Source organism: Echinops telfairi, unplaced genomic scaffold, assembly GCF_000313985.2.
Source record: "Echinops telfairi isolate 266 unplaced genomic scaffold, ASM31398v2 ScPeMD7_7412;HRSCAF=8450, whole genome shotgun sequence".
Lineage (NCBI taxonomy): Eukaryota > Metazoa > Chordata > Mammalia > Afrosoricida > Tenrecidae > Echinops > Echinops telfairi.
Window position 1 is genome coordinate 10,804,867 of NW_022111312.1, and position 26,641 is coordinate 10,831,507.

Genomic DNA, 26,641 nt, shown 5'->3' on the forward strand with positions numbered 1-26,641 from the left:
TTGTCCCTGGTAGGGCTATGGGTCAGTGAAGGACGTCATGTCTCATAGTAGGACCGGCCATGTGGTCCTCTCTGTGGACTGGCTGCTCTAATCCCCAACATCGTCCTCAAGGCCTGGTGGACCAGGATGTGCTCCACTCTTCCTCTCTCCTCCTTCCCCTTCATCTGCTCCCTTGTGCTCTGATCAGATATGTCCCTCTCCCGGAGCTGCAGATTCAGTGCCCTTCTTTGAATTCTTTTGGGGCGAGGGGCAGGTGTCCACGTAGTATCAGACACATTTTATGGTAGCATGCTTACCTCAGCTCCTCTTGATGGACTATGCAAACCTGGGAGAAGTGAGAGCGAGCGAGCTTTTACTATCTTGGGACTTTTTTTAAAAATCATTTTATTAGGGGCTCATACAACTCTTATCAAAATCCATACATACATCAACTGTGTAAAGCGCATTTGTACATTCATTGCCTTCATCATTCTTAAAACATTTCCTCTCCACTTAAGCCCCCGGCATTCGGTCCTCATTTTTCCCCTCCCTCCCTGTTCCCCCCTCCCTCATGAGCCCTTGATATTTTATAAATTATTATTTTGTCATGCCATGTCCGATGTCTCCCTTCATCCACTTTTCTGTTGTCCGTCTCCCAGGGAGGAGGTCACATATAGTTCCTTGTAATCGTTCCCTCTTTCCTATCTTGGGACATTTATAGGTAGCCTTAAGACATGCATATTCAGTAATTACATGCATCACAAGATTGATGGTGTCTACATTAAGGTCCCTAAGCTCACAGGTGAGGAAACCTCTAATACCTGCATTGGGGGATGGTGCAGTGGGGGTTGGGTGTCACTGCGGGAAGAGAGAGCAAAAGGATAATGTCTGCTTCTATAGGGAGATACAATCAACCATGGGCTCATTTCAAGGCAGCATAGCTGTTAAGGGAAGAATCTGGGGAAATGATATTTAAAACAGGATAATGTACTTGAACTTAACCTCTAACTTGGCAAAGTAGAGTGGAGGCTTTCCTAGCGTGGAATACCACCTTTCCAGATTCTCTCTGTTAAAAGTTAGGGAATATAGTCCTCGTCATGTTTCCCTCAGTGTTTGTTTCCCACAGCTGTTGAACATTAAAAATAATTTTTTTAGGTAGTACTCATTCAGTTGCTAATTTATTCAGTTAACATATGAGTGCATAGTACTTGTGTGTGCCAGAAGTATTGTTTGGGCGGGGGGGTGTATGTCTACTTTTTAGTAATTGTATATTTCAAACAAACACGTCAACCTTCCTTACATCGAACTTACAGGGACAGAATACAACTGCTACTTCACAGGGTTTCCAGGGCTATAAATCCGCTCCAAAGCCAACTACCATGTTCTTTTCCTACGGAGTGGCTGATGTCAATCTTTCCATTAGCACCTGTATTCTTAACCCCTGCATCAGCTACAGTAAACAAGTATTCACTCAGCCAGTTTTATTCCATCTATACCCTTGAGATATAATTCACATGCCACAAATTCCACTCTTTTAAAATGTACAGTTCCATGGTTTTTAGTGTGTTTATAAGGGAGTTGCAACCATCTCCACTGTTTAATTTCAGCTCACCATCATCACCCCTTCATGCCATTAGCATAAGGTGACCAGACGTCCCGCTTTTTAACAATTTTTCCCGTGTCCTGCGGTGTTTTAAAAAAGCCCCTATTTTTGGAAAGAATGCACGACAAGCTAGGGTATACGGTTTTCGGCTGCCATGTGGCTATTTCACCAGGATTTGAGTTTTTTTTTCTTTTTTTTAGGATATGAGTTTTATCAATGGTGTCCTGCTTTACCAATGTTAAAATCTGGTCCCCTTACATTAGCAGTCACTTCCTGTTCCTTCCCCAATCCCCCATCTCTCTTCCCTACAGTATTTGGCAACCAGTGGCCTCCTTCCTCTTGCTATTGATATGCCTACTCTGGACATTTCATACTAATGGGACCAGACGATATTATTTCACTTGCATGATGGTAGCCAGGTATATTCAGGTTAGACCCTGTATCACATCTCCACAACTGATGAACCACATTTTATTTTTTCATATATGAATGTTTGGGTTTTTCCACTTTTGGGCTGTCATGAAGAATGCTGCTATGAACATTAGAGTACAAGCGTTTATGTGGATATATGTTACTGTTTATCTTGAGCATGTACCTAGAAATGCTACTGCTGGGCCACATGGTCATTCTGTGTGTAACTGTTAGACTGCTGAACTCTTGGAGGGCTGCATCATTTTACATTCCTACCAGCAGTGAATGAGGATTCCAATTTCACCAAATCCTCGCCTATACTTTTTACTGCCTGTTTTTGTTGTTATAGTCTGCAAAAGGAGCGCTGGTGGCTTTTTTGGGTTAGGCGCTGGGCTGATATCCACAAGGTCATCAGAGGTTCAAACCAATCTGTTGCCCTACCTGATAAAGATGAGGCTACTAGAAAGACTTCATAGTTTACAAACTCCAATATGAATTGGGATTGACTTGATGGCAGTGGGTGTTTTGGCTTGGTAATGATAGCTTGCTGCTGAAAGGAAATTTTTTTGTTCTGGGTCTTTCATGGATTTTCATTTTTTATCCAGTCCCACAGACTGCCTTTTTCTTTTGCTGCTGATGCTTTTGGTGTCATAGCTAAGAAAACAGTTTTCTGAACCAGGGTCATAAGATTTGCTTCTGTTTTCTTTTTAGAGTTTTCTGTTTGGGTCTATGGTTCATAACTGAGTTACACTTTGTTCATAGTGGAGCAAAGGTCCCGTTTCATTCCTTTACATGCAGACGTGTAGCTGCTGTCCAGCACCATCTGTAGGGAAGACTATTCTTTCCCAAGCATTGTCTCGGTGCCCTTGCCAAAATTAGTCACTGTAGATGTAAGAGCTTGCTTCTGAATCACCGCATCACTTCCGTTTGCCATGTGTCTGCCCTTTTGACAGCACCATACTGCCTTGATTATTGTCATTTCCCCAGATTCTTACTACTATTATTGTGGTAAAAATGTGCACACCAAAATATTTACCAACTTCCACCCTTTGCAGTTCTCTGATCCTCGTGAATCTTTCATTTTGTGCAACCACTCCTAGCCTTCTCAAAAACACTCTACCATTGTATAGGGTCGCAGTGAGTCTGAATCACCTCCTTAGCAGTAGGTAGAAACTGGTTAATAATGTTGAACATCTTTTCATATATTTGATGGGCATTTATTTTCTCTCAATGTTTTAAATCCTTTACCCATTTAAAAAAATAAAATTGGGTTGCTTAGCTTTTTGTTAAATTATAGACTTTTATGTATGCTAGGGCATCAAAAAGTTCATGGAAAGATTGCCTTTTAATTCCATTTGATAGGAACCCCCCCACCCCCCAACAGTTTTATTGGCAAGTAATTTACATATCTTATAATTCAATAGTTCATTCAATCACATGCAGACTTTTCTGTACAATCACTCCCACATCAATTTTAGAGCAACACCCCCCCTATGGTTAAATTGATTTATGCAATCACATTCCGTTCTTGTTCTCCCTCCCCCATCCCATCTTACTTAGTTACTCCCCATATCTCATTTCCCACCATGTCTTCCTCCCCAACCTTGTATCCCATATATCCCCTTGTACCAATTATTATCATTATGCATCTACTCCTCCTGTGCTTCATAGCTGGGAGATCCAACAGAAAACAATAAAAAACAAAATCACACTAAGGTAGTAAAGGTGAGAAAACATAATAGTATACAGACAAAAATACAAAAATGCATAAGAAAGAAAGTATCCCAAACAATAATAAAAAAACCAGGGAAGAAATTTCTGTCATGGAACCAATAAGAGATATTTGCATCCAGTGTCGAGTTTGATTCAGCATAATCAAGATTACTATGATCTTTGCCTGATAATAAGGCTGATTGAGATTCTCTCTTGTGGCTAGAGCAGATCTCCCAGTGGCTCAGTCTGACCACCTACTCTGCAGATGGGTTTTTGGGCTTTCACTGCCTCCCAGTGCTGCCCATATAATTTTTGCTCTGATGCTTTTCTCCTCACCATATTCGAGTTTTGTAATTGTCATCTTTGGGTCACACAAGCTAGTGTGCTTCTTCCCTGTGTAGACTTAATTGACTCCTTACTGAGATGACTGCTTGTTTGAATACAAGCCTTTAAGACCCCAGACACTATTCCGATCGATAGCCAGGCACTATCTGCTTTCTTCACCACACTTTGCTTGTAACACCCTTATCTTTAGTGATCATTTCATGAAGGTGAGTATTCAGCCAGGGTTATGATGTAAGAACTAATTGTTCTTGAAGTTGGGGCTAGGACTTAGTGCAAGCCCTAAACCCATTCTTGGATCTATGCCTTTATTTTATTTTTGTTTTTCAAAATTAATTTGCTATAATTTGGGAGTCAATACATATGTCCTATTCTATAGTTCAATCATGTCAAACATAATTGTACAATTTCTTGCATAATCATACATGCTTTGCAAAACAGAGTTTTCCTTCCTGGACTTCTTGACATTATCTCCCTCATCCCTCTATATCCCCTTTCCCCCAAACTCTCAGAATATATTTTCTTTCCCGGTAGGCTTAACAGCCCTGGGCTTATTTGGTGAAAAATAGTAAAAACAAATAACACAGCTTCGAGAGAGATAGGCCCAATGGTGATGCATCTTTGAGATACACTCTAATGTAAATGAGCATAAGCAGAATATAACATAAATGCATGTCTTAATACAGAAAACCGGGAGTTGATGTACCTAGACCTTGTTTGTTTGCCAATCAACAGTACACCACTCTTGGTACAGCCGTCTTCTACCTCAGTAATGTGTTTTCCGGCTTAAATCCTCGGTTTACAAGTGTGCTTGGGGTAGAGGCCAGTTCACCCAGTAAAGTTCCCATGATAGGAACTTTTTGAAGCCATCCTCATATTTGTGGTATTATTTTACTCATATTGACAACATTGTTGTGATTTTATGTAAGTCCGTGTCCTCTCTCATTCATTGCCATCAAGTCAATTCTGAGGCATAGAGACCCTATAGGACAGAATAGAACTACCCTTGTGGGTTTCCAAGACTAACTTAATTTTTAAAAATGTTATTTATTTTTTTAAGACTAACTCTTTACAGAAGAAGAAAGCCCCACCTTTCTCCTGTGGAGTAGAAGTGAGTTTGAGTTTCCTCTTCATGGGAGTAGAAAGTCTTATCTTTCTTCTAGAGGAGGAGGAAACCAAGTGTGTCACCCTTTTAGTTTATCCTTTTTGTCTGTTCTTATTTGTTGCTGTGGATTTGAGCTGATCATTTTGAGTTGTTTCTTTATCACAATGCAGCTTTCCTCCCACCCATCTCATTAGTGCCATTATAGGCAAAGTTAACTACATTTCTGTATCCCAGGCTCAGCAGTAAATTACATGCATATTGTTTTATAATTGATTTTAAATCTGCTATCAAAATAAATTTGACTTACAGGGACTTTTAGAATTACATACTTTTTACTGATTTTTTTCTCCCTTTATTAGTGTGTATGAATTTGAGTTATTGTCTGTGATTACTTGCTTTCAGCCTAAAGAACTTCCTGTACTATTTCTTGTAAGGCAGATCTGCTAGCAACAAATTACCTTTGTTTTTATCAGGGAGTGTCTTCATTTCACATTCATCTTTGAAAGATAGCTTTACTAGATACTGAATTCGCCTATTTTTTAAACTTAAAATTTTATTGTTCTTGAGAATATGCAAAGCAGACTATCACCAGTTCAGTAGTTCTACATGTACATACAATTCATTGACATTGATGAATTCTTCCAATTGTGCTGTTATTTTCACCCACCTTCTCTGAGTTGTTAGTCTCTATTAACATAAATTCACTGTCCCCTGATGGCCCTGTCTGATCTTTTGAGTTGCTGTTATCAGTTTGATTACATGTAGATAGTTCTTGAAAGAGCATAGTGCTCATAACAGATATTATTAAGAAGACTTTAGGCAATGTTTTTGGTTTAAAGTTTAAAGATGATCTGAGTGCAATAGTTTCGGGGGTTTAGCTAGTCTCTCTTGCTACAGATAGTCTAGAGTTCTTGAGATTATAAAATTCTGCTCTATATTACCCCCATTTTAATCAAGCTCTTCTGTAGAATAATAGCAAAATACTCTGTAATGGTATCATCCAGTTCTAGGCTCATGGCAAGGAAGCCCTTTGATTGTAGAAGCATTTGGCTGCACATTTCACTTTTTTCCTCCCTGCTCTTGACTCTCTTCCTTCCTCTCTTGCTCTATGTGAGTAAAGACCAATTGTACCTTAGAAGTTTGGAGTTACAAGTACTGAATGCATTGTTAAACTAAATTACTGGGATGATCCATGAAACCATGCTCCTGAACACCTAAACCAAGGAATCTCCTGAGGTGTCTGGTTGTACATACACAGCCTCAGCAGCTTGGTATGTGAGATTCTTGATCGACAGTTATTTTCTTAAATCACTTTGTTGTTCCATTGCCTTCTGGCCTCCACTGTTTTTGGTAGAACCCAAACCCCACTGCCTTGAGTGGATTCTGATTCATAACATCCCCATAGGACAGCACAGAAGTGCTCCATAAGGTCTCCAAGACTGTTTCTATGTACTGGAGCAGGCAGTCTCTTCTTTCTCTCACAGGGCAGCTAGTGGGTTTGAACCACCAAGTTTGTGGTTAGCAGTCAGTGCTTAGCCCACTGTGCCACCACAACTCCTTTAAGGAAGCAGGTTGTTAATCTTACTGGGATTTCCATATTTTTCTTTTACTGCTTTTGAGATTTTCTCCTGATCTTTGTCAGTATTTTTATGACGATAAGACTACTGGGAGAGTTTTTATCCTACTCAGAATTCATGTGTTTTCCTGGGTGTGTCAATTGATACTTTTCAATAAATTTGAAATGTTTTCAGCCATTGATTCTTAGAATATGTTTTCTGTTCCTTCCTCACTTTCATCCTCCTGGTATTCCCATTACACGTATCTCAATACACTTAAATAGTGCTCCATGTTTTTCTGAAGCTCTGAACCTTTCTCAGCATTATTTTATTATTTTCTGAATTACATAATTTCTACAAGTGTGAATTCTTTCTTCTGTCACGTCATATCTACTGTTGACTGTTGAGTCCCTCTAGTGAATTTTTATTTTCAGTTACACTTTTCAACTCCAGATTTTCCACTTGGTTCTTTTTTTATAATTTCTATCTTTTTATTGATGGTGTCTATTTTTGTGTGAGAGCTTACTCAATTCTTTCTGCATAGTTTCCTTTGGTTGTATTTATTACAGTTACTTTGATGTTGTTATTAAATCAAACTTTTAGTTCTTCTCATAGTCGATTTCTGTTGTTGGTTTTTCCCCCCAGCATCTGCCTTAGACTTTCTTATTTCTTAGCATAGTAATTTGTTGGAAACTTAAGACCCAAAACTCACTGCCCATCGAGTTGATGCCAGTTCATAGCAGCCCTGTAGGACAGGGTAGAACTGCTCCTTTGGGTTTCCTAGTCAGTAACTCTTTATAGGAGTAGAAAGCCCCATCTTTCTCCTGTGGGGAGTGGTGGGTGGTTTCGTACTGCTGACCTTGCAGATGGTAGCCCAAAGCGTAATCCAAGACATATCAGGGTTCCTGGAAACTAAGACATTTCAGAGAATGCATTGTAGCCATTTTGGGTGCTGATAAGTTGGAGGCCAAGTCAGACCTGCCCTTGGGGTGTGGAAGTCAGTGCTTCTTCATTGGGCACTGCCACTCATCAGACTGCTTAATCTGTTGGATGTGAATTATGCTGCTCTTGGAATACTGTTCATTTGTGGCTTAGTTTGAGTGTTGTGATTATTTCAATAAGAAGAGGTTTCAGTCATGTTGTAAACTAGCTAATTTTTGCGAGAAATGTATTTTTTGTGACTAATGTTTCTATGATTTCTATGGGGCCTAATCTCTTCCAATGGCATAAGCTTAAAGTTGCATTATGTTACATAATAAAATTCACTTGAAAATAGCACTTGAAATTACTTTCCAGCCACCTTTGGTATTATACTACATTGTTTTAGTGGGAGGGTTTAACCAGGAAGGGCACATGTTGTGTAGTTATTGACAGAGGTCCTTACTATTTAGAACATTCTTTAAATTATGTAACATATTTTCAAATGGTTTTCTGCCCTTGTAAGCACATCAGCAGTTTTAGAGGTGGAGGAAAAATGGCAGGTGCTTTACTGTCAGTCAAGTGTGTTAGTTAAATCAGAAATAGAACTTCTATTTTGTTCCTGGGTAGCTCTTTATAAGTGTGTGGTTACTTTTGTGGTACAGATTATCACTAACTCATGTTTAACATTAGTCGTGCCCCTCCCCCATCCTAGTATATGTTGTTCTTATTTTTAATGTGCTTATTTGATTTAGAAAAGGGTTTCGTTCTTTTGTTCTCCTTCCTCCCTCCTCTGGTCCTCTGAGCAGGCAAACCACAGGGAAGATAAATGTACTTAGCTCATCTTGAGATTTAATATTGGAGAAGACCTCTACACCCATAGCCTGCCCATCACTGGAATGAAATGATATAATATTCTAAATTTGGAGGGAAATAATTGTAGCTGCTGAAATGAATAAGCATACTGTTTTATCTTTGCAGAGGTCGAAACAGTAGCAAAGGACTGCCTCAGTCTACGGTAAGTAATATGAATCTTATTTCTTTGGTAGGGAAATGGTAACTCAGAAATGATCTCTAACCACAGATCAGAAGTCAATGCAAAAAAGAGAAGAATCTTCTTGTTTAGCTCAGAACTCTTTAATTGGTCAGCGTAGTGTAGTATAAAACTATTAGGCTGTCTGCTTTCAATTAGGCTGTATGGTTAAAACAGAATTATCTATAAATAGTATTTTGTCAGACATAATTTTGTAATAACAGTGCTTGGTAAATCTAAATGATTAATCCCCCAAAGATAGTAAACCATCAGGATGAGAGTTTGCAGAGTTCTGTGAGGGTTTGGCTTTGGAATAATTTGCTTTTTATTTTTTATTTTTATTGCTCTATTTTTCTTCCTTGGATAGGGCCTTCTAGTCTTAACTTTTGGAATGTTGCCCTTGAAATTCAACTAGGCACGAAGGGCAGAATGTGTAAGTTCCTGATGGTAGAAGAAAGAAATGAGAAGCTGTCACTGTTTTTTGAGCCTGTGCATTGTTTGGCCAGACTGTCGTCCTGAGAATCGGGAGGACACACATTTAGGTGTGGGGTGTGAAATGTACCATAGAGTGAAGTGGTTGTCCAGAATAGGACAGTTTTGTTGCCCTCAAGCCCCTAATACCATTTTATAGACAATCTTTCCCTCCCTGCTCTCCAGCAACTATTGATTGTTCTCTGCCCTTGTGGTTTTCTCTTGGCATATCTTGCTTTTGTAGTCCAGATTTCTGTAGTTGGAATGACTGATTTCACTTTTGAAAAATGGAGTTGTTTTCTAAGGAAGAAAAAGATGATAATGGTACCAAATCTCATTTTAATACATGTGAGGTATTCTATGCCTACCTGAAAGTTTTGTTTTTAATCATTGGGGGCTGTTACAGCTCGTATCACAATCCCTACATCCATCCATGTGTCAAGCACATTTGTACATATGTTTCCATCATCATTTTCTTTTTAATCATTTTATTGGGGGCTCATATAACTCTTACCACAATCCATACATACATCAATTGTATAAAGCACATTTGTACATTCGTTACCCTCATCATTCTCAAAACATTTACTCTCCATGTAAGCCCCTGGCATCAGCTCCTCATTTTTTCCACCTCCCTCCCTGCGCCATCATCATTAGCAAAACATTTTCTTTCTACTTGAGCTCATTCCCTCCTTCCCTGCGTGGACCCTTGATAATTTATATATATAATGTTTTACACCTACTGCTGTCTCCCTTTACCCATTTTTCTGTTGTCTGTCCCCCTGGGAGGGGGTTATAGTTAGATCATTGTGATCAGTTCCCCCTTTCTCCCAGCCCCTTCCTCTTACCCTCCTGGTATCGCTACTCATTATTGGTCCTGAAGGGTTTATTTGTCCTGGATTCCCTGTTTCCAGCTCTTATCTGTACCCGTGTACATGCTCTGGTTTGGCTGGATTTGTAAGGTAGAATTGGGGTCATGATAGTGGGGGAAGAAAACATTAAAGAACTAGAGGAGAGTTGTGTGTTTTGTCAGTGCTGTACTGCACCCTGACTGACTTGTTTCTTCCTTGTGACCCTTTTTGTTTTTTATTTACCTAAAAATTTTATAACAAAAGAAATACTTTCTTATACGTGTTTATGCCTGTGTGTGTATAAAGTCTGATTTCTAATAATGTCTTCTCATATTACAGATTTCATTTGATGGAATCTATGCAAACATGAGGATGGTCCATATTCTTACATCAGTTGTTGTAAGTGATCAAATTACTGGGAATAAACTGCCTTGTTCTTGTAGTCGAAAGCAGCATCTGACATTCTGATGTGTGTGAATGATTCTCATAGTAACATTTCTTAGATTAAGTTATTCAGGATGATTTAGTATAGACTGTGTAACCCTCTTCTTATTGTCCTATGTACAAAACAATTTGAGGGTTCAAAAAGTTTGGGGGAAAGTTCTATTATCTTTTCATTTTTCCATGATTTTTTTTGAAGTTCTGTAATGGCCTTATTTCCTTGTCACCAAGTATCGTGGGGTCAGAAATCTTTAGCTTCAATATTAAATACAAATGAAAACTTTCAGAACGCTGAAGAATTCTGAGAGTTCAGTGCATTTTTATACAGAGTCTTCATAAAATTTGTGGCAAAATTCCATTGTCTTTTTCATCCCATCGTTTCATGGACTTTTTGAAGCCTCCTCATTAATATCTTTAAAATGTGTAAATACCTAATACATTTAGTGAAGCCTGATGAGCAATGAAAAGTTACTTCCTCCTTCCCTCCCCACCTCCGTGGTTGTGTTGCAAGTGTGCCATTTCTCTGATAATGTACTTGTATGTTTTTAGGGCTCCAAATGTGAAGTACAAGTGAAGAATGGAGGTATATATGAAGGAGTTTTTAAAACGTACAGCCCTAAGGTAATGTTTACTCTGCCTTTTTGTGTCTCTGAAACCCACATGAAAAGCAGCTGCTGCATATTCACACGGCTTGCTGGCTTGTGTCTTCTGGCTTCTGATATAGGGTAGCCACCTTATCACTGGCTATGCTGATAAGGGTGAAATCAAAAGTTTCATGATCTACCTGATTATTAAAATATTTGTCATTTTTCAAGTGTTGTGGACTAAGAGAAGGAAATGAGTTCACTGCCCTTCCCACTCTGATCACCACTAGTGCTCTTTACAGTGACTGCAGCATCAAGGGCCAACTCAGAGTCAAGTGGTGACTGAATGAACAGTAGTCTGAGGAAAAAGGGTGATTACGAGGCTCTCTTGAGAGAGGTCATTTTTGCCAAAGATATTAAAACAGCAGACTGTGCTAAAGCGTGTGTGGAATTTTGTAGGTGTCTTGAATGTTCACTCATGTTTTTATTTTCAGTGTGATTTGGTACTTGATGCTGCCCACGAGAAAAGTACAGAATCCAGTTCGGGGCCAAAACTTGAAGAAATCATGGAGAGTATTCTGTTCAAGTGTTCAGACTTTGTTATGGTTCAGTTTAAGGATATGGACTCTAGTTACGCACGAAGAGGTACGTTTTGATTTGTCAACTGTGCTTCAGAGGTGATTGGATTACTCAGGCAAAAACTCTGCAGTGATAACTTGTTTTTAAGCCTAGGCCTCCTAGAATTGTCTGGTTAAGGAAATCTTTTAGAATGGTGGCAATTTTAATACTTTCTTTTGGAAAATTATTTAAAACTTACGAGGATGAGTATTTGGTCCTTTAAGTAGCATATATTCTGACTTTGTTTCATTAAAGTAGTTTGTAAAGCATTTTCTCAAGTTTCATGGTTAAGGTTACTAATTACACACCTGAAAATGTCTTGTGGCACGTGGTCTGTGGCACTTTCGATCACTGTAACTCAAATCAAACTCATTGCTATTGAGTCTACTCTGAATCATCATGACCCTGTAGGACAGAAGATCCCTGGCCAATAGAGGTCCAAGTCTATCAGTCTTTATGGAAGCAGACAGCCTCATCTTTTTTCCATGTTGGTGGGTTTCAACCATCAGCCTTTTGGGTAGCAGCCAAATACTTAACCACTGTGTCACCAGGGACCTTTTTCATTTATAACCTTATCCCCTTTTGGTCATCAAATCAATTCCATCTCATCATGACCCTCTATAGGGGTTCAGGAAAGTAAATCTTTGTGGGAACAGACAGCCTTGTCTTTTTCTTCTAGAACTGCTGGTGGATTTGAACCTGGAGGTTTAGCAGCCCAACAGCCCATAGTACCACCAGGGACTGTAAATAGGAAAAGACATCAGAGCACAAGGCCAGGAGCCAAAAGGCTCAGAGATACGGGTGGAAACTGATGCTCTGGAGCAGAATTGTTTGGGGTTTCAGTTTTGAATTGATCTTTTTTATCGTGTTTATCTTTCTCCCTTGGAAAGGGCCTTCTGGTCTTTGAAGTAGAACCAAGTGTATTTAATGAAAAATAGAGCAAGGGGCTATGTTTTAAGATTTTAAAACCAGTACTGCAGCTATTCTAGAATGGAGTCCACTTAGTGTTGAATGAGGAGGGTTATGGGGAGACTGCTATGGCTTGTGTGTTCAGTAGCAGGTTGAAGGCTTTTCTTGGCAATCTTGAACTTGGTTCTGGAATTCTTGAAAGGGTGTGTGTGTGTGTGTGTGTGTGTGTGTGTGTGTGTGTGTGTGTGTTCGTGTTCAAAATCTATAGTCAAATATGTAATTCTGCTGCAAATTTTAACTCATTACAATTTGAGTTGCATTATGAGGGTGATTATAATCAGGGATGATGATTCTGCACTGCTGTTGGACATTGACAAGGCACCAGGAAGTTGGAGCCGCCCCTCGTGGACCTCTTGAGTCAGGCTCCCCTATGGTGACTTTGCTTTTCTGGAGGCTGCCTTACTGGGTACTCTGGGCTGCCAAGGAGAGCCAAGCTCTGGTTTTGCATCTCCTTGTGCTGGTTTTAAGACACAGCTCTAAGAGCATCTCAGGAGTTTGTAGGGAAGCAAGTCTTTTTCCGTGTTTGGCTCTGGAGTTCGGCTTGCGTGTGCCTAGATGCACACAATTGTTCCCACCTGGACTTACAGTGCTGACTTTTCCATCGTTTTAGCTGTAAACATTGACTTTGAGTCAGAACCAAAAAACAAGACTGAAATTTTAGGCGATTTTTTTTACTTCATAGCATCTTGGAGAAAATATTGACCATCACAGAATTGGGTACCAGGCTATCTGGTAACACAGTGTGCTTTGTTTTAAAACAGAAAGAGCATTCCTGAAATTTGGAAAGCACCTCGGAAGTATTTGGATAGCTTATTGTTCGATCCCTTATTGTTAGAATTAGAATCTGACACTTTTATGAATTAGAATCTGACACTTTTATTATTTTCGTCTATTACTATACTGTGTTTTGACCAGGTAGAAGGCCCAGAAATGGGAGATCAAAGTTGTATATTTGAGACCTTTCAGTACACTCCTAAAGGATAAATGCCCTTTCCTATAAATATAAAAATGTCCTTTTCTTCATGCAGATAGCCAACGTTGTAGTACTTGCAGTATTTAAAAACTAAACTGGTAAAGCTGGGAAAGGATGTGGCGCCATCTGCTTCTGTAAAGATTACAGCCTTGGAAACCCTATGGCACAGGTCTGCCTACTCTGCCCAACAGGGCTACTCTGAGCCGGAGGTTATAGTGGTACAGTGAATTATTCAGTTGTGGGGTGAGTGAGAGATAACTGAAATAGTACTAATGCTATGAGTATTGCAGCTTTCTAAGAGGGGATTCATAAATCTGTTCTATAATATTACTGTTGAGTTCTGTTTGCTTTTGTAATTAAAAAAACAAAAAAACACCAAACCTGTTGTCCTGGGGTAGAATCTGACTCATTGCAGCCTTGTCGAATAGAATAGAATAGAACTGCCCCATAATACTGTCAAATTCTTTTTATTTTTTTAACTCATTTTATTTGGGGCTCGTACAACTCTTATCATAATCCATACATCGATTGAATCAGGCATATTTGTACATGTGTTGCCTTCATTCTTTTCTAGACGTTTACTTTCTATTGAGCCCTTGGTAGCAGCTCTTTTTTTTTTAAACTGTCAAATTCTTAAGGTTGAGACTAGTCACTAGAATTTGAATGTACATTCTAAGTCAGAATCTTTTGCAAAGTACTTAATGTGTTGTGGTGGTTCATTCTGAAGTGGGTGTGATTATTGTCCAGGTGTTTTTAGACACAAGGCAACTAAGACAAGCTTAACTTGCAAAAGTGAGGTCAGACCACCACCTCAAAGCTTGCATTAGGTGACCTGAGGTGTTAGACTTCATTTGCATTAGCAAGAAAGAATTTACCCACAAATAAAGCCAAATTGAAACAAAGCCTCAAGCAATATAATGCTTAGCTTATTGGTGTTATTTAAAATTCTTTTTTTTTTGGTCAATAGTGAGTGCAGTCCATGTACTACATTGATCTCAGTAGATATTAAAAGCTGTCATGTTCATGAGTATATCAAGCACATTTGTACATGCGTTGTCCTCATCATTCTCAAAACATTTACTCTCCACTTAAGCCCTTGGTATCAGTTCATTTCCCCCACCCCCTCCCCGCTCCCCTTTCCCAAGTTTTTTAAAAAAAATTTATTTTAAACATTTTATTGAGGGCACTTACAGCTCTGGTAACAATTTATATATCAATTGTATCAAGCACATTTGTACATATGTTGCCATCATTATTTTCTAGACATTTCTTTTGTTTGTTTGTTTTTGTCTTTTTAAAAAAATCATTTTATTAGGGGCTCATACAACTCTTATCACAATCCATACATACATCAATTGTGTAAAGCACATTTGTACATTCATTGCCCTCATCATTCTCAAAACATTTCCTCTCCACTTAAGCCCCAGCATTAGGTCCTCGTTTTTCCCCTCCCTCATGAGCCCTTGATAATTTATAAATTATTATTTTGTCATATCTTGCCCTGTCCGACGTCTCCCTTCATCCACTTTTCTGTTGTCCGTCCCCCAGGGAGGAGGTCACATACAGTTCCTTGTAATCGGTTCCCTCTCTCCAAACCCACTCCCAGTATCGCCACTCACACCACTGGTCCTGTAGGGATCATCTGCCCTGGATTCCCTGTGTTTCCAGTTCCTATCTGTACAAGTGTACATCCTCTGGTCTAGCCAGACTTGCAAGGTAGAATTCGTATCATGATAGTGGGGGCGGGGAGGAAGCATTCTGGCTGTACTTTTTTCCAAGATAAATTAATTTTTTTGCATTCCATGGTAATTTCAATATTCTTCACCAGCACTGTAATTAAACGCACCAGTTCTTCTTTGGTCTTCCTTATTCAAAGTGCAACTTTCACATGCACCGAGGCCATTGAAAATACCATGGCTTGAGTCAAGTGTACCTCGGTGTCCTCAAAGTAACATCCTTGTTTTTCAACACTTTAAAGGGGTCTCACAGCAGATTTACCCAAGTGCAATATGTCATTTGATTTCTCAACTGCTGCTTCCATGAGCATTGATTGTGAATGCAAGCAAGCTGAAATCCCTGACAACGTCAATCTTTTCTCTGTTAATCATAGTCCAGTTGTGAGGTTTATGGTTTTCTTTACATTGAGTTGTAGTCCACACCGAAGGCTGCATTCCTGGATCATCGTTAGCAAGTGCTTTAAGTCTACCTCATTTTCAACAAGCAAGGTTGTGTCATATGCGTATCTGTAGCATTTTTGTTAATAAGCCTCCTTCTAATCCTGATACTGTATTCCTCGTCATATAGCCAACCTCTCTGATTATACTTGCCAACACACATCTTGGTGCCTCAGATGTTAGACTTGTTTCTGGGTGTATTTGTCCTGCTGATTAAAAAAATGGCAACAGTTTTCCCCATTCAGATTTAGTTTTTGAGATACAGAATATATGCTTTATACCACTCTTCATTGTGCTTCCTCCCCCAAAATCAGAATCTTTTAATGTTGTTAGCTAGACTGAGATGGACGTGCACGCTGGCTTTATTTAAAGTAGTTTGTGTTGTTTAAGTCAAGTTAGACTTCACATGGTGTCCCTTAAGTCCAAAAATATATTTAAGCAGTGAAAATTACATGAACTTGGATTTTTTCCTAAGTATCCCTTCACATTTATTAGAAACTAAACAGGCAGTTCCTATTTCTTACCTTAAAAAGGGGCCAGAAATAAGAGTTACTGTACAATAAATAAGGAGCTCTCAAGGTCAGATATTTGTACCTACCAGTTGCTCTGTAAAAGAAAGATGAGACTTTCTTCTCCCATAAAGATATACAGCCTCAAAAATCCACAGGAGAAGTTCCACTCTGTTCTATACGGTTGCTATGAGTCATAGCTGACTGGTAGGTAGTGAGTTCGGTACAATAGATATTCAAATGCTCAGAATCCCAAAATGGACCTGTCAGAGTTCAAATTCCTTTATTAAAATGAAATGTTTCAGTCTCTTTATAAGATGGCACAACTTCTCCACCTGTGCACAGAAACTTAAAAGGAAAAAGAAGCTTGGAATCAGTCTTACATCGGAAACACTTAACATGAATTTATCCATTGACTTCTGTGTAATAAAATGTGTTCTGAAATGTTTACTGCATAATTTAAAGAAGAAAACGTTTACATTTTCAGAATATTTATGAAAATTGCTATGAAGTCTTCCATTTTTGCCACTCTAAATTGCCCTCACACCTTCCATATAAATTGTGCCTTTATGATTTTCTTTTTTCTTTTTCACTCTTCTCAAAGCTGTTCTGGCTGTGCAATATCCAACTCGTAGTCTCTGTATATACCCATGCCAGAAAGAAAATCCTTCTAATCGATTCTAACTCAGTGACCCATAAGGACAGGGAAGAACTGCCCCTTTGGATTTCTTAACCTTTCAATCTTTTAGGCTGCAGAGTGACTGGTGGGTTCAAATCACTGTCTGGCCAGTCATGCTTGGCCAGAGGCATTTGCTCCTAGTGGCTGTTCCTTTTCCATAAGTATGTTGCTGTGGATGGTGCCTGGTGTAGTTATTTCCTCCTGGTTCTGAGACACTCAAGAAAGCAGTTACTGCTAGCCAAATCAAAACCAAATCGTGGATTTCCTAGATCGCCAAGGCATGTTTTTCTGACTGACATATCCTTTCAGTAGTCATTTTGACACTGTTCTGAAATGCAAAAACAACCCCAAAATCATAAGTGTGAGCTTGGAAAGATCCAAACGATTCTGATACAAGAAGGGAAGGTAGAGGTAGGTGAAGCTTGTCAGCCCGCGGGAGGCTTTTGACAGACAGGAAGTGCCTTGTCCTCACTGTGGCTGGTGGCAGAAGGGAATACACATCTGAATGCAGACCTTGGCCTAGGAAAAGTGCGAAACCAGTTTCACCTTGAGTCCATTTGAGCTTCTAGTACTGTTAGGGACCAAAGGAGCACGAGTGGCACCATGGGTTACACATTGGGCTGCTCACTCCAAAGTGAGCAAAGTGGTCGAAACCACCGAGCACTCTGGGTGAGAATTACGGCCTTGGACACCCACAGAGATCCTGATTTAATAGGTTCACTAGGAGTCAGACTCAACTTGAAAGCAGTTAGTTTCATTTTGGTTTAGGCAGCCCTGGTGACAGTGCAGAGTAAACATTCATTGAGTTGCTGTCTGTAAGGTTAGTGGTTCAAACCCACCAGTCATTCCTCGGGAGAAAGATGAGGTTATCTTCTCCTATGAAGATTTACCATCTTGGAAATCCATAAACAGGGTCACAATGAGTCAGAATTGACTTGATGGCAATGGGAATGGTTTTGTTTGACCTTAGAGATTCACTAGGTTTTTATGCTAATCGGAGTAGAACAAGCAAGCCCCTTTCTGCTTGTGGGTCACAAAGCCCACTGTCTTAAGACTCCCAGAGGCCCCTCATCCCCATTTGGAAAAGTGGCATCCTTTTTTGTTAAACTAAGAAATTATTTTAAATTTTGCCCAAAATTGGGTGTTTGGTCTTTGATTCTTTCTTTTGGTGTTTGGAAGCTTGTCCATGCTGCCTGCCCTGTTGTGTTATGGACAGTAACACTGCCACCTGCTGGCAGTTCACAGTTTTGCCACCCTTCCGGGACATGAAGAGATTACCAACTGTGAATGCTCTGTTCTGTTGCCTGTTTGCAGGATTGGGGTGGAGGATGTGGCATTGGTGGTACGTTTGCTTGTGCTGCAGAGAGAGATCCTGGTTTTCTGCCATATGTGAATTTAGGACCCCCTGTATTTGGTTTTGTTGTTTACCTTCTTGAGTTTGGGACAGAGTTGTGCATACCTTTGGAATGCATTTACATGTCCTTGAGTTTTGTGGCTGAGAGACCCTGGTGGTGGTCTGGGTTACTTGGGCTGTTAACTGCAAGGTCACCAGTTAGGAACCTCCCAGTCGCTTTTTAGGAGAAAGATGAGGCTTTCTACTACCATAAAAACTACCCTGGCCTATACAGATGAGATGAGTCACAGTTGATTCATTGTTGGTGAGTTGGGTTTTGATTTTGTTTTGTTTTGTGGCTAGGACTGATACTTTCAATTGTAGGCTTGTACATGGGAAAGGTTCCCATGTTTATTTTGTAATTGGTTCTTTAGACCAGAGCACTATTTCTGTGGAAACTCTGCTGTTTTAGCTTCTTCATCACCTGCCTGCTTCAGTTATCAATTACCCAGGGCCTTCCCACCCTCCACTTTGTGCTCACTCCCCCACAACCCTTAAGGCCTTCCATCTTGACTCTTCCTGGCCCTCTGTTCTTAAACTCCTTCCCTCATCTGGCCAGCCCAACTGGTGTGGCTGGGGAAAGTCACAGCATTGCACTCCTACCCCCTGCCCTAATCTCAAGAGTATGCTGCAGGCCTTGATGTCCCTGAGCTCTCACCTTAATGGCTGCCCAGTCCCTCCGTGCTTTCTGCTGTCTATCCCAGCAGCAGCTCACCAGCTGGTTCATCAGCCCACCTCCCTGGTCCCCTCCGTGGCCTCAGTGAATTCATGTGTGGGAAAGACTTATTTATTTTCCTGACTGAGTGAAATTTAGCATTTCTTCCCTTACAAGTGTAGGCAGCGCACCACTAGTTTTAGCAGTGCTTGTGGCTGCAGCTCCTGTGAAACTCAAGTTAGCTGTCAGTCTTACACATGTGGTACAGATCTTGACATACCGAATTCCATTTACTGTCCTGTGGAAGTTACAGCAATAATTAACCAAGTACATATATGACTGTAGCACAGTCTTTAGGTGTTATCAACTATGGTTCATTCTAATTGGTCTCCTTTTATTTCTTGTATGTTTTAGATATTTAAAAACAATTTCCCCCAAATGCCAAAAAGAGCCCATAAATAAAGGGTTAAGATTCTCTCCTGGCAAGACCTCTCCTGCAGAGGGTAGCTTGTACTCTTGGCCTTGATGTTCCTTTCCCCTGCTAGCCCCACCCCTCCAACCCCCCACCTTCCATGTGGGCATCGCCTCCTCTTGCTTCTTTATGCCACATGGGGATTTCAGAAACTTCATGGAGAAATTCCATTTTCATGGAGAAATTCCATTATCTTTTCATTCTGTTTTTCCATGCACCTCTTGAAGCCCTCTTGTACTCTTAACTCATTTAAAATAATAAAGCATATGGCATGTTCATAATATAAAATTCGAAATAGGACAAACAAGCTTGAAATGAAAAGGTAATCTTCCCTCCAACCCCCCGGTTCCACTTTCTGGGCAGCCTGTTCTGAAAGCTCTTAGGCACATTCTTCATGCTGCTCTAGTCTGGCTGAAGCCCTCTCTCTTCCCTGCTTGGGTTCCTGAAGGTGGAGGTGCCTTTCACTACAAAAGACACAACCTTTTCTTTCTCAGGCTGTGTTCTCTTTCCTGTGAAAATACTCATCACCGGAGAATTTGAAAGAAAGGTTTGCTTGCTTCTTGTCCCTGACTACTACTAGCCCTAGAGCTCCAACAGGCAAAGGACAGGCTTCACACACAGTAGGTGCTCAGTGGGTGATAAAGGAGTCCCTTGACTTTCAGCCTGACCCTGACCGTGGCCGATGCTGGACAGTAAGTGTAGAGGCTGGCTCAGGCTAGCCCCACAGTATAGCTGAGAGGATGTGGTGAACCTGTGTTTTTGTAAGAAGTTGAGGGGAAATGCCAACCAGCAGCACTACGATGAAAACAGGTTTTCTTACTGATCTCAAACATCACTGTCCAATGAAAAGTGCAGGCATCTATCGTGGACTTCAACAAAACTTGGCAGGCATACACTGGATGGGTTCTGGAGTTAAGTTGATGTTAAGGATGGATAGAATTTTGACCTGTGCATGACTATTTTTATAGTTTTTATAAAATTATCATTAAAATGCTTGTATGTGTTTATTATGTTAATATTCTACTGTTACTGTAGTGTTGCTAGCATTTAACTTAGTTCACTGCTACTCTGGCCCATCAGGCAAGTCAAGATGGACAAATAGATGGTAGCAGTTATACTCTGATGTGGAGAGGAGGGAATGACAAGGAAGTTAGGCCATTTCCCCTGTATGCCTCCAGGTGGCGCCACTGGGCTGGAGTCAGAAGGAAAGGAAGGTTTTTCTAGGAGGTAACCTAGGGGGTGGGGCTAGCCTCTGGGCAGGAGTGAGGGAGGGATAGATGATCTGCCCTTAGTCACTTAGTTTTTCCCTCTCTAGTCTAGAGACTTTTCTAAATTAGATGTTTATATGGCATAACGTGAAGCCAATGATTAAATCTTTATTATTTCATCTGATAATTTATATTTTTCTGTTTTTTCTTTCTATATCTATAGTCCCTTCAGAAACAGGTAATACTTTTTAATAGTCACTTTATATTTCTGCATCTTGCTCTTATAATGCTTTTGTTTCTTGCCATGGATATAATATGGAATTAATATATCCTGATATATGGCATTGTAAAAATTTGCATGCAAATTCCCAAAATACAATTAGATTTTAGCCAGTAGAGTGTTCTGAACTTAGCATAAATCCTGGTCATGGCATTATACTATGTGTTCAGTGCTCCAGCAGTGGTTTTTAAAAGCCTAACCATAGGTGTTAATAAAATAGCTAACACTTTGAGCATTTATGGTAGCAGGTATTGGTAATACTGGAGAGTGAAGCACCTGGCTCTTGCCTCTTCTAGTTAGTGACAGGGAGTGGCCCAGAAGGATGCATGATGTTTACACACACACACACACACACACACACACACACACACACGGGTGCAGCTTCCTGGGGCACCCCCTCACCCCTTATTCTGTGCTGACTCCTCACTCATCAGTCCTTGGGCCTCTGAATCATCTTTAAAGAGGAACCTGAATGGAAAAGACATATTTAAGTCAAGAAATATCATTCCTTATAGAATCGCACTTTGGTACGTCCTTTTTCCATTTATGCTTTGAAAGAAAACCATAGTGCTAAGTGATAGCATGTGAGTAGGTAATGCCTTCATAAGGCAGGTGCTGCCAACAGAAGCTGTGAAATGCACGTGTAGCATTGGAACCTAGGCCACTTATAGTGCCCCCAGAACCCAGGCTGCTGTGTAGTCAGGAGAGTAAAGCCTCTGGTTTAGAAGTCCCTTTTTGACTTTGTCTAGATTAATGCCAATGTCTTTGAGGTATTTTTCTTGAGCAATTTAGCCTTTAATTTGAACACAGTCCAATCCCTAGTCTTTCCTAAATACTCTCCAGGAGACAGACAGACACACACCACACTGTCTCCTCACCCTACACCTCCTCCCCCAAAGAGGAAAAGTGCAGTCATATGGACTGTAAAAAGCACTAGCTGCTTTAATAAAGCTCTATTTCTTGAATAAAAAAGTTACTATCTTTAGGGCTAAATTTCTAACTAAATGCTTTGCTTTATTTATTTAAACATGTGCCTTTCCAAAGTATTAGGATTAAATCACTATCAGGATCTTAAATATAAACGTTTATCAGCAGTTCCTGTAATGTTAAGAAGACAGAGAGTAAGTCTGTGCTCAGCTGAATGTCAAATGTGGCCAGTATTTAGGGCTTTCAGTGGCTTCCAGCTGCAAAGGGGTGTTGGGGAAAAACAGTGTTGGCTTGGTGGACCCTCCTGAGAGCATCAGCCCAGGCTGTACCCCACCCCTCCCCCAGCTCAGGCTGCTGCTGCACGCATCTCCTGAGCATGCACTTGCCTCTTAGAATGGTGAGTTTCGGATGAACTGTTGGGTGGAGCTGATAGCTAATGCTTCCATTGCCCGGGGTGCACATGCCCATACACTCCCCCATTCCCCCTCACACCCACTGTGGGATGAGAGGAGGGGCCAAGAGGCTTGCAGTGCCATAACTGAATTTGCGGTCTTGGAACTCTTACTTTGGCATCACTCTGCCCACTAGGGACAGTAGTATCCATTACAAGAGAGTAACCTACTAACCCCACCTACCTTCCAGTTGATTCTGACTCACAGAAACCTTACGGGTGAGAACCTTTCTTACACAGAGCAGTTGGTGGGCTTTTTTTTTACTGTCCCCTTGCAGTTAGCAGCCAAGGGCTTAAGCTGCTGTGCTATGAGGGCTCCTTGAATGTAGGTCAAAAAGTATTGCCGTTAGATTCCAGTTCATACATGCCTGGGTTTGTTTAAAAACAAAACACGTTTAAACATGTCTCGCCATCAGTGGATACCCGTAGTAAGTTATCTCAGGAATACACTTGTGTTGCATTCAGGGTGCCTTCAAAAAATCAAAAAGATACTTTTTGTGCCATGGAAAGAAATGATTTTGTGGTCAGGGCCATTATCTTATTTTTAGCAAAACTCTAGGATATGTTTCCAGATCATTGACACTTTGGAGCAAAGTTTACACAAAGGCTACCCCACATGAAAACGTTTCAGATGGATCAAACTTTTTAAGGAAAGTCCTGACCTCAAAGGTTAGCCAAGAGAGGGAAGACTGTCTCCCCTGAAGAGGCCATACTCTAGTTGATGTCCAGAAGTGGGTGGAAGAAGTGACCACTGGCACAGGAGGCTACTGAAGAAGCAGTGCTTATAGCTCACCGCTTCCTGTTTCAAGTGAACATCTTGGCCAGGAACCTTTTGGCCAGATGGGCACCAAGAGCAGGGTGTGAAGATGAACTAGATCAAAAAGCAAGCTGGCCTTCCTATGAGGCTCCTTAGCAAGCTAAAAAAAAACTTAGGACAATTTTATGACCGATTTATAACCACAGGTGAACCTTGGATTTACGAGAATGATCTTTAGAGCAAGATCCAATCAAAACACTGGCTTATCTGAAGGGAACTGCGGGTTTTGTACAAGGCAGAGAGGTCAGCTCTAGAGGTTGTAACAGCTGAATCTTGGGATTCTAGAGGGATAATCGTGATAGGGTGTGTCCCCCCCAAAAAAAAGAAAAGTTCATGGGACAACCATGGGTGTTTGTTGAGAAGTTTAAAGGAAATTTAAAACTACATTATGAAGAAAAGGCTGAGAAAGTTTAGCTGAGGAGTTTTTCATCATAATATACCTTCTCATTTTTCCAGGGTAGCAAAGACTGCCCTGCTAGAATTTTATTGGAATCTTTACAACCCTGATCTTGTCCCTTCAGGCTTCTTTTTGTTTTCAAATCTCAAAAGAATGTTGCAAACGAGCACACTTTGAGTTCCTCACGGATGGCAAGCAAACCTTATGATGTGTAAAGTAAAGAGCACAGAATTCTTTGGTGAAGGGTTAGAGAGGAGGAAACAATGCCTCCAGAAGTGTGTAGACCTAGATGGAGGCTCTGCGGAGAAACAGCAGCTTCACATCTCGATATACATGTATTTTAATGCATGTTCCTATGTTTTTATAGCAATACTGTTCTTATAGCAGTGCCAGATCAAAAGTCCCGCTGGAGCTTTTTTGAGGGAAGCTAGCGAGGCTGTTGATTGTTCCTTCCCTCCCTCTTGGTGGCAGCTTTGCAGCAAGGACAAGCACACAGTGGCCGGGGGCCAGGGCTCCCCATGAGAACCAGGGCAGCAGACTAGTTCCCCAGCCTGTGGTAGGTGCTGTCCTGGTGGTCTGGCCCTTCAAACTGCAGTCCTGTATCGGCAAAGCCTTTTCTCACCAGTGGACCTTTATTTAAGTGGCTCCTAACCCCCTAACTAACTGTCAGCCATCAGTTGAACAACTCTTCAGTGACAGCAGCCGAGGAGGTGAGAACACAAACGAGTGTGAGAGTGGGCATGGGGAGGTCTGCCCCTGAAGTATGAGCTGGCTGGAGCTGTAGACCTGAGTTTTGTATGTAGCAGGATAGCTGTAGGAAAAGTGGGATCTGTGAAAGGATGGCCTCTTAGAATAACTGTAGGACATTGACCATTGCAAATGGACTTGGGTGTGCAAAAGCTAAATAGTCTCCATGTTTGGCTGCAGGTCTAGGTGATCAGTGGGTCCATTAAATGGAGTTTGTGTGGTCACTTTCTGAAACAAAATAATTATTTTTAGTAGGATTTGATGTAACTACATTAAAATTTGTTTCATGTGGTTTAAAATTCTTTGGGAAGCGAACTCCTGACTGTTCACAATTCCCATGTGTGTTTGTGTAGCCAGTTGTGTGGTTGTACAATCTTTCATTTGAAACTGCCTTTTGCAGATGCTTTTACTGACTCTGCTCTCAGTGCTAAAGTGAACGGGGAACACAAGGAAAAGGACCTGGAGCCATGGGATGCCGGCGAACTCGCCACCACTGCTGAGGAGCTGGAGGCTCTGGAGAACGACGTGGTAAGTCTGCCTCTACAGCTAGCTTTGAGCACAGGGCTTCCGATCTCATGATTGTATTTAAGTATATATTTTGTGTTTTTCTTTTTAGTTAACTGTCCTTAGAGCAGCAGTTTAAATGTGTAAATAAATATTTCACTACTGTCCCCAGGCAATAAATTAAGAAATAAAATGTTCTTGCAGGGTTAAATGGGAGTGCTGTCAATTCTCCTGGCTATACCTTAATTAGTTCTTTTTATGATTAAAATAAATAACACAGTGAGCAACTTGCACATTTAAATTGGAGAGTGAGGAGCAGTTTTGAAAATATTGTCCCGAGTGCTCTGCAGAGTACCGCAGCCTAAGCAAGGGTGTCTTGGGCGAATTCTGTGGTCTCCTTAGAGTTGAGGTCAAACTGGGACATTCTAGGCCTCTTGTTGGGGAAGAGTGCCCCTAAGTTAGAAACTGCAGTTCGCTCACATTTGAATGAAAGCAACAAATAAGTTCCGTAGTCTTAAAATAAGCCTGTTGTTACATATTCCATCTTTTTCCATAGCACATACTATGTATAAATCAAACCTTTGATAAAGGGGCTATCCTTAGAATCCCGTGGTTTTAATGTAGCGATGTGAATAAAACAAAAGTACTTGCCAAAAATGAGTGTTTAGGCAGTAGAATTTGAATTGGTTAAAGACTGTTTGAGGGTAACATTGAGGGTAACAGAGAAACCTGTGTAACAATTCTGAGTGGGATGTTGAAGGCATTGCTTGTTGTTTGCCCAGGTTTAATACTGGGAATACATTAGCCCTCATCCTGTGTAAGACATATCCATGGACACCTAATGGGAGGGTTCTTGACATTGCTGTGTCTAATAGGGAAGAATTGGAAACATAATAAAAGTCCACCAACAGGGCATCAGTTAAATAGGTTTATGTGCCTCTGTTCAGTTGAGGTCCTACTTATCTATGAAAAGGACCAGCATGTCGTTGTGGAAAGGTTGCCAGTACAAAGCAATGAGATCTTAAAACCGCTGATTATAGTCTTACCATATGCATAGAAGCTGTCTGGAATTATGTCCGAGAGCTGTCAGTAACAGTCATCTACATACACTGGCTGGAGCCCTGGGGGCTGGGCGGATTATGAGTTGGGTTGCTATCAGCCACTCCTTGGGAAATGATGAGGTTCTCTGTTCATGTAAAGAGCTACAGACTTGGAAACCTACAGGGTTGCTATAAGTCAATATGGCAGTGAGCTTTTTGTTATTGTTTAGTAGACACAGTTGGGAAGATTTTTGCTTTTTGTTGGATGTCTTTCTGTGTGGTTTGGTTTTTAAAACTGAACCTGTGATAGGGAACTGTAAAACCCTCATGTAGTTGTGACTCCCTGTCCATGCACACCCAATGGCTTTCCTGACTTCACCATCTGATCTTATTAGTGGAGTAGCAAGGAGGGTCAAGTTAAGGCTTTGGAGCTGATGTTGCATGGATCACACTCAGATGACACTGTGTCCTGTCATCTGAGAGGGGCAGATATGTTTGGTGTTTAGCCCCTTCCCACTGTCAGGCTCAGGTGTTGGAGGATCAGAGAGGAATGATTGCCAGACCCTAATGTTCCCTTCTGCCTCAGATGGGTGAATTCTAACATGTAGAACGCCACCTAGCTTTGGAGTGTAGTTGTGTTCTGCCATTCCTTGTAGGACCACAGAGCTATGGAGTTATGACATTGAGGCCTGGATTTCTGTGACCCCACAACTGCTAGTAGCAGACCCAGGTTCTGTTGTGCATTCATCCAGTGTTGCCATGCTGCCTTCCCAGCAGGAAGGGGAGGAGAGTGGGGATCAGGTACTGTGGGGACACAGCGG

At 40.9% G+C, this 26,641-nt stretch overlaps 1 protein-coding gene across 8 annotated transcripts in view; it reads left to right on the forward strand.

Annotated features, from left to right (window-relative positions):
- The first annotated feature begins 8,610 nt into the window (after window positions 1-8,610).
- The window catches only part of ATXN2 (ataxin 2), a 58,402-nt gene continuing 40,371 nt past the window's right edge, over window positions 8,611-26,641 (forward strand). For 5 of the 8 annotated variants that reach the window (XM_045296882.1, XM_045296878.1, XM_045296880.1 and 2 more), the window contains exons 1-6: window positions 8,611-8,645; window positions 10,322-10,381; window positions 10,973-11,044; window positions 11,502-11,652; window positions 20,881-20,895; window positions 24,677-24,804. In XM_045296882.1, coding sequence (XP_045152817.1) covers window positions 10,349-10,381; window positions 10,973-11,044; window positions 11,502-11,652; window positions 20,881-20,895; window positions 24,677-24,804 — 399 coding nt within the window. In that variant the 5' untranslated portion in view covers window positions 8,611-8,645; window positions 10,322-10,348. The remainder of the gene's footprint in view (window positions 8,646-10,321; window positions 10,382-10,972; window positions 11,045-11,501; window positions 11,653-20,880; window positions 20,896-24,676; window positions 24,805-26,641) is intronic. The other 3 variants (XM_030887475.2, XM_030887476.2, XM_045296881.1) reach the window with 1 other exon arrangement.